At 40.3% G+C, this 12,497-nt stretch overlaps 1 protein-coding gene across 4 annotated transcripts in view; it reads left to right on the top strand.

Annotated features, from left to right (window-relative positions):
* The first annotated feature begins 530 nt into the window (after window positions 1-530).
* arhgap17b (Rho GTPase activating protein 17b) overlaps window positions 531-12,497 on the top strand; it is a 33,693-nt gene continuing 21,726 nt past the window's right edge. For all 4 annotated transcript variants that reach the window (XR_010795156.1, XM_066641800.1, XM_066641799.1 and 1 more), the window contains exons 1-2: window positions 531-872; window positions 9,376-9,415. Coding sequence is in view for 3 of the 4 variants with exons in the window: in XM_066641800.1 (XP_066497897.1) it covers window positions 820-872; window positions 9,376-9,415 (93 nt within the window). In the remaining variant the exon portion in view is untranslated. The remainder of the gene's footprint in view (window positions 873-9,375; window positions 9,416-12,497) is intronic.

The following is a 12,497-nucleotide window of genomic DNA, read 5'->3' on the forward strand; positions in this document are numbered from 1 at the left end:
AACCCTTATCCAGTTCAGGGTCGAGGTGGGTCCAGAGCCTACCTGGAGTCATTGGGCACAAGCCGGGAATACACCCTGGAGGGGGCGCCAGTCCTTCACAGGGCAACACACACCACACAGACAGTCACCCGGAGGAAACCTACGCAGACACAGGGAGAACACACCACACTCCTCACAGACAGTCACCCGGAGGAAACCCACGCGGACACAGGGAGAACACACCACACTCCTCACAGACAGTCACCCGGAGGAAACCCACGCAGACACAGAGAGAACACACCACACTCCTCACAGACAGTCACCCGGAGCGGGAATCGAACCCACAACCTGTGGGTGCATTTTTATACCAGTGCCATATTTTAAAAAGTATACATCCTTAAAATAAATACGTTTAATGACATTTGGTGGCCTCTAACGCATTGGAGTGTAATGTAAAGTAATGTGTACAAAGTGTACCGTTGTAAGAGTTGTAGCAGAAAGGTGTCGTTGTGGCCCTGCCCATTTCAAGAGCCGTTCACTTACAGCGGGGAAGGGAGCAGCACTTCCTCCTTCCACAGCGCTCTTCAAGCTCTGTCTGAGGCCACAGGGGAATGGAGTAGAGGAAGCCGAAGAGGGGGGCTGTAGTTGAAGCTGTTTCAGTCGTACGTTGTACTTTTCGATACGCGCAGAAGGGGAATGAGCATTCAGAGAGAGCGCGACGAGCTCCACACGGCGTAGTGGGCCACAATGGCAGCGGCATGAGGGATTTTACTGATTTTACACGGCCCTCGAAACTTCTCAAAGTTGAACACCGCGAGGAAACGGAGTAAAGGCGTCGAGATGAAGAAGCAGTTCAACCGCATGAAGCAGCTCGCCAACCAAACGGTTGGAAGGTGAGTGTGTGTTGGTGAGAGGGAAGTGTTTTGCCTGTGACTAGCTGTGATACTCACCCCTGGGAGTGCCATTCCAGTCTAAGTTCATGTGAACCGTTGATGTACAGCTCTGTGGTGACTAAAAAGTGTTCTGTGTTTCGCTTTGAAGTCATTTAATTCGCCTTTAAAGCAGCTAACGTTTTAGTATGTAATATACTGAGCTCTTGCATAGCCTTTAAATGAGGTGTGGTCTAGTTCACTGTATACAACACAGGTCCAAATACAGGCCTCTTGTATGTTTCTGTCACCTCACTTCAATGGAAATAGAGTCTTATGATGTCACAATAGAAATAAAGGCATATTGAAGACCTACAGGACATTACCGTAGAAACAATATATATGACTTTGTATTGTTACTTCCTTCATTAATAACTCCACTTTTAAAATAAACCTCATGTAAATTAGTGATTTAACCCTTCCAGAGTAGAACCACTTTGGGTTCCCTAACCATCTAATCAAGAAATGCTTTTCTAGAGAGCTCTAGATAGCTGTGCACAAGGCCTGTACATTTTTTTTCATTCCTTCATTCTAAATTCTCAAATTGTTTTTGTTCTTCTAAACAATGATTGTGACACTCCTGAAATCTCACTCTCTCAGTGTTGTGTAATGGAACTGAAGTAATAAATTCGTTACTGTGTTGCTCACACACATTAAAGTTTTCCATTTTAGTTACATCCTTTGTCTTGGACACACATCTACAATGGCTGGGTCTTGAAGTGAACGTAGACGCCTCACCTCTGACACCATGAGGTTTCTTAATGGAAACCATACCGATGTATTTCTGGTGGCTTCCACCATAAGGTGCTGCCGAACCTGTTTTTATTAGTCGCCAATGTAAAGACGCTTAGTCTTTCGAAGGGAGCCCAAATCTTGGGGGCGTACCCCCTTTTTAAGTACTCCACAAGGTCTTCCCTCAGACTCATGCACAGATCTCTTTTCATTTTGGCTCATGACAAAGGTTTTGTTCTTTTTCCTCTTGTATGCCTGGGAAGTTTTGGCTGTATGATAAATAATCTGGGAAAATGTGGAAAAGCCTGTTCTTATCTTTGCTCAAAAGTCAAGAGAACCACTAGCATACTCCGGTACATTTAAGGGACATCATGTGGTTCCTGCAAGGTTGGAATTGCCAGAAAAGCCTGATCAGAGCTTTTTATTTTTTTACAAACTGGTGTAAATGTACTTGCTAGCACTCCTCTGTTTGACAGACTGAGGATTGTGAAGAATCATAGTCAAGATTATACCATAGACACGAAATAACAGTAGGCATAAATTATGTAACAGGGCTGTATAAACAGGAAAGTGAGGTGAACAGGGTATGTGTGTGTGTGTGTGTGCACAGATGTCTGTTTGTTCGGGTTGGTATTTCCCACGGCAGATGCATGTTTGGGTGGATTAAGGAAATCTCTGAACTAGTCAATCAAAAATAGCACGGAGGAACTTGAGAAGGAAGATGACTGAAGTCTCTCTTCTGGCTTTTTGAAGCGACAGTTAGATAAACACACACCTACCTGTGTTCAAGGGAAGGAAAGGCGATTGCTGAGCTGCTGTGCTATTGACCGGCCGTAGAGCCGTGTGTTGTTGTTGTTGTTATTGTGATTAATTTCAAGACAACTGAGCTAATATATCAGATTCAGACCAACACTGTACAGAAAGCACATTTTTATGGCTAGCAGACTGTATTGTTATTGTCTTATTGTATAAACTTACTCTGATTTGTGTTTGATTATTTTCTTCCAGTTAACTTTCATCTTCAACACTTTATTATTACAAATTTTTAAATCATTGAATTTAAAAAAAGGAAAAAAAAGTGTGTATCTACACACAGTAGAACCCCGGAAGTCGACTGTAATCCATTCCGGAACTCGCGTCAACAAACTGATGCGGTCGAGTTCCGAATCGAATTTCTGAAAAATAACTAATAACCGATTAATTTGTTCTTGACCGCCAATTTTTTTACCATTAAATAAAGTCACAAAAACAGGTAAAATACGTAAAATCTTGGAGCACAACCTCAAAAAGCTTGCAACCTTGCGGAACGACGCCGTAAACTGACGTCAAGTTCAGAAACGGTCGACTTCCGAGGTTCTACTGTGTATTATTTTTAGTAATACACATTCAAAATCACCTTAAAATGTCCTGGGGCTATAAGTCAATTAGCCTTATATTATGGATAAGTATTTATTTTTTTAATTACATTCCTTTAATTTATTATAAATATTCATTTATTTTTTGTGACATTTAAGTCTAGTTCCAGTTCTAGTTTTACCCACCCTTTATTCTGTTCCAGTGCTTCAGAAAACCCCAGTCAGTCCACATTTTTGCAGCAGAAAATAACAGAGCATGTCCCTTTTTTTTTAAATTCCAACAGAAGAGCCTACTCATCACATGGTGAATAGCTCCTGTTGCTAAAGACATTCGGGGTTACTACAGGGCAGTTTACAACAGTAGATAGTGGAATGTATGTGTATATGTTCTAGTACAAACCAGAAAATTACCTTACAGGCATTAGCAGTTTTTCTAAAAACATCTAATACAGAGGTTTTTTTTCTCTCCTGGAGTTCGTCTGTAAAGCGCCTCTAATAAACGTGTGGTGGTCGAGTGACTGCTGGTAGACTCATCACATCTTTGATACAGTAAATCAGAGAGTGTAATGCAGAATGCAGACCTGGGCTGCCTTAGGGTCTTAGCTCTTACAACAGCTTCCAATGCTGGAGCTCACTGCCACGTCTCGATACGGTCAGGTGAGTTAGGTCCTGAATTAATTTACGAGGTGCTACAGGGCAAACACTGAAAGAATTTACTGTGATTATTCTTTATTTCAGGAGGTGTGGATGTTTTAATATAGATACGAATACATGTTTCTTCAACAAGTGCATGAACGAGATTTAAAGGAATAGTTTGGGGAAGCTTTGTTGGGTTGGTTTGTTTTTAAGCAGAGTTATCATGTGTGACAGTGGCGGATGCTGATCTTTCAAGGAGGGGAAGCTCAATTTCGGCCTACATCATAAAATGTGTCGGTTTATTTATACGTAAATTCTACCCTCCGTTCCTTTTTAAGAAAATGATCTGTGACCCTGTCGTACCAACAAGGCGTCTTTTCCAGGGACTTGACTAGTGTCCTCTCAATGGCCAGCAGAGCTAGGCTGCTTAAACGGCCTTGGCCCATGTGAAGTGTGTCCACCTGTGCTCCCACGGATCTTTACACCAAAGGTTCGCTGATTCGCTCATTTTGCTGTCAATCAAAAAGGGATTCAGCCTCAGACAGATCATCCAATCATCATGCAGAAGCTGAGCGTCCGGGCCAGCCGAGGCCAGCCCACTGCCCCATAGACCCCCAGAGACGCTGAGCGTCCGATGGGCGGGACAAAGCCCAGCATTTATCCAATGACTCGTCTCGTTTCACTGCACTTCGCTACTTCTCTATTGAACTCTGTGGACGCTGTTTAAAGCACTGTGAAACTGCGGGTATGATTGAGAGGAAAGCCGCGTCTTTACCAGTGATAAGAAGCTGATTCTGAACAAAAGTTGAGCGCGTTGTAGTGCATATTTATTCAATGACACGTACACACAACAGTATATATTTGATCACTTATTTTTTTACATTTTAGGGGAAGCTGAGCTTCACTTGCAGTCTTAGAGCAGTCGCCACTGATGTGTGATTAAATGGTAACAATGTTATTTGTTTGGAAATAGATGCTCACTGGAATGGCCAGAGTCCAGCATGGGTTGCTCATTTCCCTGCTCAAACACACTTACCAGGCCAGGGAATTACCACATCAGTTATGAATTAATTAAAGGGCCTTTGCTCTAAACACTTTATTCTATAAAAATGAACTTTATTAAAAATAAAAGTTTCATTGACCACTTGAGTAAAAAAAAAAAAAAAATTTTGGTGCCCACTTTTTTTTTTCTCTGCCATAGTATCACGTCTATCTTATATACACTGACAAAAACAGTGGAGGTCAAGTAAATGCTGGGCCAGTAATTCATACAAATGGACAGAGGTTAAATTAATTAGAACCTTGTGATTAGAACTCTGCGCATCTCAGACTGTTCCCTTTGTCTAGGCCAGACATGGTCTAAAAATGATTCCAAAGCTGACATGCTTTGGCCTGCCGTAGATAGTTTTAGTTTAATTCTGGTCCAGGAGCCTGGCTTGGAGATCAGTGATAAAGCTGTGAATTCGCAGCAGTTTGACAGAAGTGTTCTGCACCTCATCCAAAAGAACAGAGTGATTATTTGGCACATTTAAGGCTGGCTGCCTGTGCCCTTTCCAACACACTGATGACCATAGCATTTCCAAGCAGTAGTTTCCAATAAAAGAGGCTTTTCCAGAAACCGAGAACAAAAAAGATGTTCGAAAGCTCAATGTGTGGATCAAATGAAGGCGAGGCAGTGAGGCGCATGTCTGCAGCGCTCAATTACATTCGGTCTGACCATCAGAGCCTTGCAGCGGATCCAAGACCAGCTCTCCAGACTGTTTGTAATGAAATTAGGATTTGGAAAAGGCAAACTTGTCCCAGATTAGTGTAATGGATTCTTTTTAAGCACAGCACAATTAATTCTGCAGAAATGGCACTGTTTCTTGAAGCTTGCTTTGCTTCTTGAATTACAGTCTGTTAAACCATTATCCATCCATTTAGTCATTTATTGTAATGTTCTGAAATCTGGCTTGGAACAGACTGGCTCAACTCTTGTGTTGCTATGGGAATGAACCCTAAGAAGCACTACAGGCTGGATGTGATTTTACTGATTGGGATTAATCATACTCATATGGAATGCCCCTGTGTAAAGCAGCACTCTATGGCAGTGGCATATGTAGCTGGAGCTTTGGAATGTTTCTGAAGGCCTGCTTAAAGCCTAGCATCCATTTTGCTGTACACTAAATCAATGCTAATTTAATATTGATGGGAATCTAAAAATTCTCTCTCTCGTGAAGTGATGCTGCTTGCTGTGTAACAGGATCTTGTGGATACTTTTTTTTCTTGTTGCTCTCTACGTGTGACTATCAGTTTCAGCTTTTGTGGCTTATTGCCTTGGTGCCTATACATGGATCTTTATCTGGTAGCTTTTACCTTTTTGTCATCTTCATTTTTAGAACAGCTGTGCTCACAGAACACAGTAAAGTGCGCGTGTAATACATACACTGTGTATAAACGTAGACGTTTTGTATAAATATTTCTGTCAGTTTATTGCCCTCGATTTTAAAATTAGTTTAAAAAGATTAATATTGACAATGCCAAGAGGTTTACGTCATATTTCTTGGCAGTTTTTTCTATGGCTTTTATATTCTTCATATCAATATATGTATTATATCAAAGAGACCAAGATAAGAAATATATTGTAAGGTAAATTTTGGCCAAACTGTCACTCTAATCCAAACGGTAATTCAAAAATATTCTGGAGTTTAACCGGAGGAGCTGTATGTGTGAGCGCGACCACCTGCAACTTTGGTCGCCGAGATTATCCAGACTTCATCCTGGTAGCGTCTAGTAAAAACTCCAGGTAAACTCTGCACTTGTTTTGCTCTTGAGAACAGTGTGGGAAATGTTCCGGAGGTTCCCCTGTACATATTGCACAGGCACTGCGCCACACCTAAAGCATGTGTTTAATTATTTCTGCTGTGAGTGCGAATCTGACCCTGAAAATCTCCCGCTGTGAGCTGCATGTTTGAAAGACACTTCCAGGGCATCTCCAGACCTAATGCTCTAGAGTTTCTCTAGACGTTCTCTGGAGTTTGTGTGTGAAAGAGGCATAGCATGACTCACACAGCCGAAGGGAATTCTGAGCTGCTTCAACCTCTGTTAGTGGCGCATCATTTTGTTGGAGTTTAACCAGTTCAGTGGTGATTTAGCTACTCAACAGATAGCAAAACATAACCAATTTTGTTATGTCATATGAGAATATGTATTATTATAACCTCTATATTAGTGTTTTGTTTATACCTCTGGTCTATAGTAGTGTGAGCTGTCAGGCTCTCATTCACTCTCGACATTTCCAGGCCTTGCTCTGATCTGTTAGGTTAATATTAGATAATGGCTTTACATTGATCTGGACCACACAGGAATGTGTGCAAAAATAGAGGCCTAATGGTGAAGCTGACAGTAAGGACAAGATGTTTCAAAACTATTGCATTGCACTTACTACAGCCCTAGCACAACTCATCCAGCCCAATGTTATGCATCCAATTTACTGCCTGCCAATACAGCCAAGGCCTGCAGACAGCTCCATTATCAGACGGGGAAATTGATTGGTAATATGGGGACAGTAAAATGGAGCTGACTTTTAAACACACAAGCAGTTTCTCACACACTGGAGCCCAGAATAACAATGTACATAGGGCTGTGCGCTTGTTGTGGTGAAAACAGATATAAATGGCCCCTGTTTTTGCTGCTGTGAGTTGTGTGTTAGATGTGGTTTGTTGGCACGTCATTGGTGTGCTTAAATGTGTTCTTTGAACTGATGCAATTTCATGGAAGTTTCTTTTAAAAACATTAATATAATGGTCTTTTTAAATGTAAATTGTGCTCTGTATTAGGGTTAAACATAATACATAAATCATATATAAAGGTTTAGTTTTTCTGGTTATGCTGAAACAACAGATAACCCAGTGCTATTTTAAAATGTCTACTTTATGTCAAGAGTTTTACATTTGCAGTATTTGTTTTTTTAACATTTAAAATGTAGTTCAGTGTATTAAATGCAACTACACAGATTTAATGATACTCTTTGCCATAAAAGCTGTTGCTTTAAGTTCTGTAAGCATCCTCAATGTGGAGGAAATCCCTTTTAGGAACCATGTATCCAAACCTAGCACCTGTTAGGAGATTTATTTCAAGTGTTAAATGAGTCTGTTTATTAATACTTTTAAATTAATGTCTAAATATGTCTTCATAGTTGCACATCCCTTTACAGGCACCATGCACCTAAAGGTTCTAAAAATGTACTCAAAATGGCTCATTTAAACACTTTGTGGTGGTTTCCCATACAAGGATTAAGCCTAGTTCTAGTCCCAGGAATATTGACAGGGTGGTAGATAACCTATCTCAACCACTGTGTTTGTCAGTTGTTTACCTTATTTCTCTGTTCTTTTGTTGCTCACGGTGCTCAAATATTATTTTGTGATAGTCTTCCTTCAGATCCTCTCTAAAGTTCCCTCATTCTAATGTGAATCCTAAGACGTCCACTCTTTTTCTCCATGTTGCCATAACAAACAGTGTGGAATGCCGAAAGCAGGAAGTGATGATTATTTTTTTTTTTTTTTTTTTTTTTTGTCCCTGACAGGAGTATGTTTTAAGTGGAGTTTATCTTTGAGCTATAGTCACAAATATGGTTTGCACTGCCTAAACTGTGCAATCTAAATACCTTGCTTTGTGATCAGTTTGAAATATACCACAGAAACATTCCTATATAATTCCAAACAGTGATGTGGACAATTTGGGACATTTTGTAAAATGCAATAGACACAAGAAATTATGATTTGTTGATTCTCTTGAAGCTATATTTAAGTGATAGATGTGCAAAGAAAAATATCCAATCCATACTAGACCACTTGATATTGTAAACATAAACATTATATATTTATTTGACATCTGCATTACACTCCAAGTTCACTCCAACATGCTCAAAGTTGGGACAGAGGCATGTTTAACAGTGTTACATCACCTTTCTTTTTATTACAGTGTTTAATCATTTGGGAACTGAGGATACCAATTGTTGCAAGAGAAGTTTTGTGCATTGTTGCTTGAGACTTTAGCTGCTCAGCTGTCTGTGTTTGCCTTTACCTTATTCTCTTCTTTATTATATCTTTATTATAAACCATAGGAGACAGTTCTGAACTGCAGATAGACCAGTGAAGCACATGCATTTTGTGACTATGAAGCCATGTTGTTGTAGCACATGCAGACTGAGGCTTGGCATAATCATGTCATCTTGACTACAGCCTATGTCTCTCTGTAAAAACATCACCTCCACATCAATGGCATCTTCTCACACATGAAATTCACACATCAGATGGTCGCCGATTTAAAAACCCATGGCATCTATACCATGAGAGATGTTGGTTTTGCACTTATCGCCGATAACAGTCGAGATGATCACTTTTGTAATTAACATGGAAAACTTTTTTTTTTATGAAAACAATCTGAAACTTTGGCTGCTCTGACCACACTACACATTTTCTACTTTTTCTGGACCATATGTGATGAGCCTGGGCCCGGAGAAGTGCTTCCACATACAACTGCTGGTTTTTCAAATGCTCCCAACCCCATTTGTCTCTGTTTATCATGGTAGTATGACAGGTTCTCATGCCATGCTATCTGAGGGCTTAAAGTTCATGTACACCAACAGTGTTGCCCTACACAGATTTCTTTTTAGTACCTCAATCTATATTTGTACACTACATGAGATATATGAAAATATCTGACCATTTAATGTCACTAACTGTTGATGTCTTTTTCCCTAGGGCAGAGAAAACAGAGGTTCTTAGTGATGATCTTCTACAGGTGAGTATTCTTGTCTTTTTGCATATTGTTTTATTAACATGGCACCCTGTCACTGTGAACGAATTTCATAGAAAATCTTCTTCATTTTTTGAAGAAAAAAAATCGATAGTATGCAAACATTGTTTTCTAAGCTTACACAAAAAATATTGCATTTGCATATGTTTGCTTTAAAAATAATTTCAGCCTGGACGGCCATTTCAGTGAGGATAGTATGGTGCTATTTGATCGCTGTCACTGTCTGATGATGCTTTCTTTACTGGTGTCAGTAAATTGTCCAGATCTTTTTTCAATCCAGTCTACTCACCCCTCTCTGTAAGTCATCCGCTGATCCTCCTGCAGCTGACATTTGTCTGTAGTTTTTTTCTTTTTCACCCCTTTAGTCTTCAACGTTCAATGTGCAGATATTGTTAGAGTAGTCTAAATTCTCTTTTTCACTGCAGGGCCACGTTTAAATTATTTGTTTAAAAAAACAAACAAGATAATAAACAATTTCAGAAAATATTGTGTTAAACATAAGGCAAAATTTCATATTTTTTCTATGTGTAAAACTCAACCAAGAAAAATGAATCAGAGTTAAATTGGAAAAATTATTATTGAAACTAATGTTTAAAGGGGATGTCTATGAGTATAATGCTGTTTTCTCTGGTTTATTTATGTTCAGAAGCGCTACGTCTTTTATGGTGGAAAAGTATGTTTGAGGGAAAGAAATTACTGTTGTTTGTACCTGGCTGAAGGTTAACTTGTCTGTAAATCTAGAAGCAATCTAGAAGTCTGTCAATTGTCAAAGTGAAACTTGTACAGGGAAATTTTGTAATGGAAGGGGAAATGATCCCTACAGTGCTGGAGAGACCAGTGAAGAGTTTAGGTAGATGGTATAGTGCAGCACTAAATGATACCGACCACATTTTGGGAATAAAAGCTGATTTGGTGAAGGATATTAATAGCATAGGTAGATCATGTCTGCCAGGGAAGTTGAAATTGTGGTGTCTGCATTTTGGTTTACTGCTTCGTATTAGATGGCCGTTTACAGTTTATGATATTTCGATCACAGCAGTAGAGCGGATGGAAAGGGTTATGAACAAGGCCATAAGGAAATGCATGGCATGGTATAGGAGAGGGGTACTGTAGTTAACACTCAAGTTTAGTTGAGAAATTTAAATGCGCAAAGGCGAGTCATGATATGATTTTGTCAGAATCAAAGGATGCAGTGGTTAAAGCTGCAGTGCCAGTTACAAAAGAAGGAAGGAAGTGGAACCCACAAGTGGCAGTTAAGGTAGCCAGGAGCTCATTAGTGCTAAGGGATGTGATTGGCCAAGTGCAATGTGTGGCCTTGGGTCAGGTGATACATGGAAATCTTTTAGTAAGGCCACATCACCAGAAAGAAGGTAAATGGTGCGCAACAGCAGCATCACAGGCAAAACGAGGCCAATGGCTTCACTGGGAGAATTTAGAAAAGCGGAAGATCACAAGAACTGTGGGCAGTGGAGGCAAGTCGTATTGAGTTTTTGCTTGAAGCAACTTATGACATCCTTCCAACTCTTGGACAGTAGGTGAAGACCCTAGTTGTAGATTATGTACAGGTACAGCCTTAGTCACCAGGGAGGCCAGTGTGGATTTATGTTTGTTGATGATTAAGGGTATGAAATGACTGTAAAGCTAGCTTGGAGGGGGTTGGGCCTGGGACACCAGATTTCACTGTTGGGTCTTCTGGAGGTGTTGTGGGCTTAATTCAGCAAAACACTGAGGTGGGGAGTTCCCTACCTGATGACCCCTGTGAAGAGCTAGTGATACAGTGGGTGGTTTGGGTACTCATGTGATGAGCTCAATGATTAACCATAGATGTTAAGGGTACCTGGTTGCTGATCGGATCATAAAGGGCCATAGCAAGCATAGGGTGTAGCTGTAGGATTGGAACAATTGAAATTGTGTGGCTACTGGTAGGAAGAGACTGGGGTGGGCCCTATGAGAAACTCTTGAGTTGTTTAGTTTTGTAGGGCTTTCGGTAATGCAGTCAGCTGTCTCACAAGGCATTCCACCTTAAGTAATATGAAAAAGCAAACAAAATTCAATAGTACCCACCTATAGAGAAGAAATAGAGCGATATCCTCACCTCGGTTTGTGCTTTTCAATGTTTGAATTTCTCTCTGTTGTTTAGAAACCCCAGCTACATTATAGAGAGAGATAGAGATTTACTGTGACTGTGCAGATGTTTTAGCCACCCAAGATAATTATATATATTTTAACTAATGCCTTCTCAGTAAGTTAGGTGTTTGTATAAAGTTATACATAATCACAGTAAATACAATATATATATATATGTATATGTGTGTGTATACACACACATACACACACACACAAATAAGAAATATAATTTTCTTTCTATAAAGTAGTAGGTGTGAGTGAGTTTGAAGAAAAATGTATTGTTTAGATTCTCCTTGATTTGCATGAATTTGTTAAATCAAAGTACACATTATTTAAAGTCATTATTTATTAACCAGGGCGGCACGGTGGCGCAGCAGGTAGTGTCGCAGTCATACAGCTCCAGGGGCCTGGAGGTTGTGGGTTCGATTCCCGCTCCGGGTGACTGTCTGTGAGGAGTTGGTGTGTTCTCCCCGTGTCCGCGTGGGTTTCCTCCGGGTGCTCCGGTTTCCTCCCACAGTCCAAAAACACACGTTGCAGGTGGATTGGCGACTCGAAAGTGTCCGTAGGTGTGAGTGTGTGTGTGTCTGTGTTGCCCTGTGAAGGACTGGCGTCCCCTCCAGGGTGTATTCCCGCCTTGCGCCCAATGATTCCAGGTAGGCTCTGGACCCCCCGCGACCCTAAATTGGATAAGCGGTTACAGATAATGGATGGATAATGGATGGATTTATTAACCAGTGAAACTAGGTATTGGGTGATAACCTCAAATAATAGTCCACGAGGCGAGATTAGGAAAATGTTAAACCAACACATTCACACACAATTCCACACTTACTTACTCACTCACTTAATTGTTATTAGTTTTGTTTTTTTCTAATATTGGGCTTTGTTTGTTGTGTTTGTTTGTTTTTAGCAAATAAATGCTGCTCAGATTTAAAAAAAT

Source organism: Hoplias malabaricus, chromosome 13 (genome assembly GCF_029633855.1).
Source record: "Hoplias malabaricus isolate fHopMal1 chromosome 13, fHopMal1.hap1, whole genome shotgun sequence".
In the NCBI taxonomy this organism is placed as follows: domain Eukaryota; kingdom Metazoa; phylum Chordata; class Actinopteri; order Characiformes; family Erythrinidae; genus Hoplias; species Hoplias malabaricus.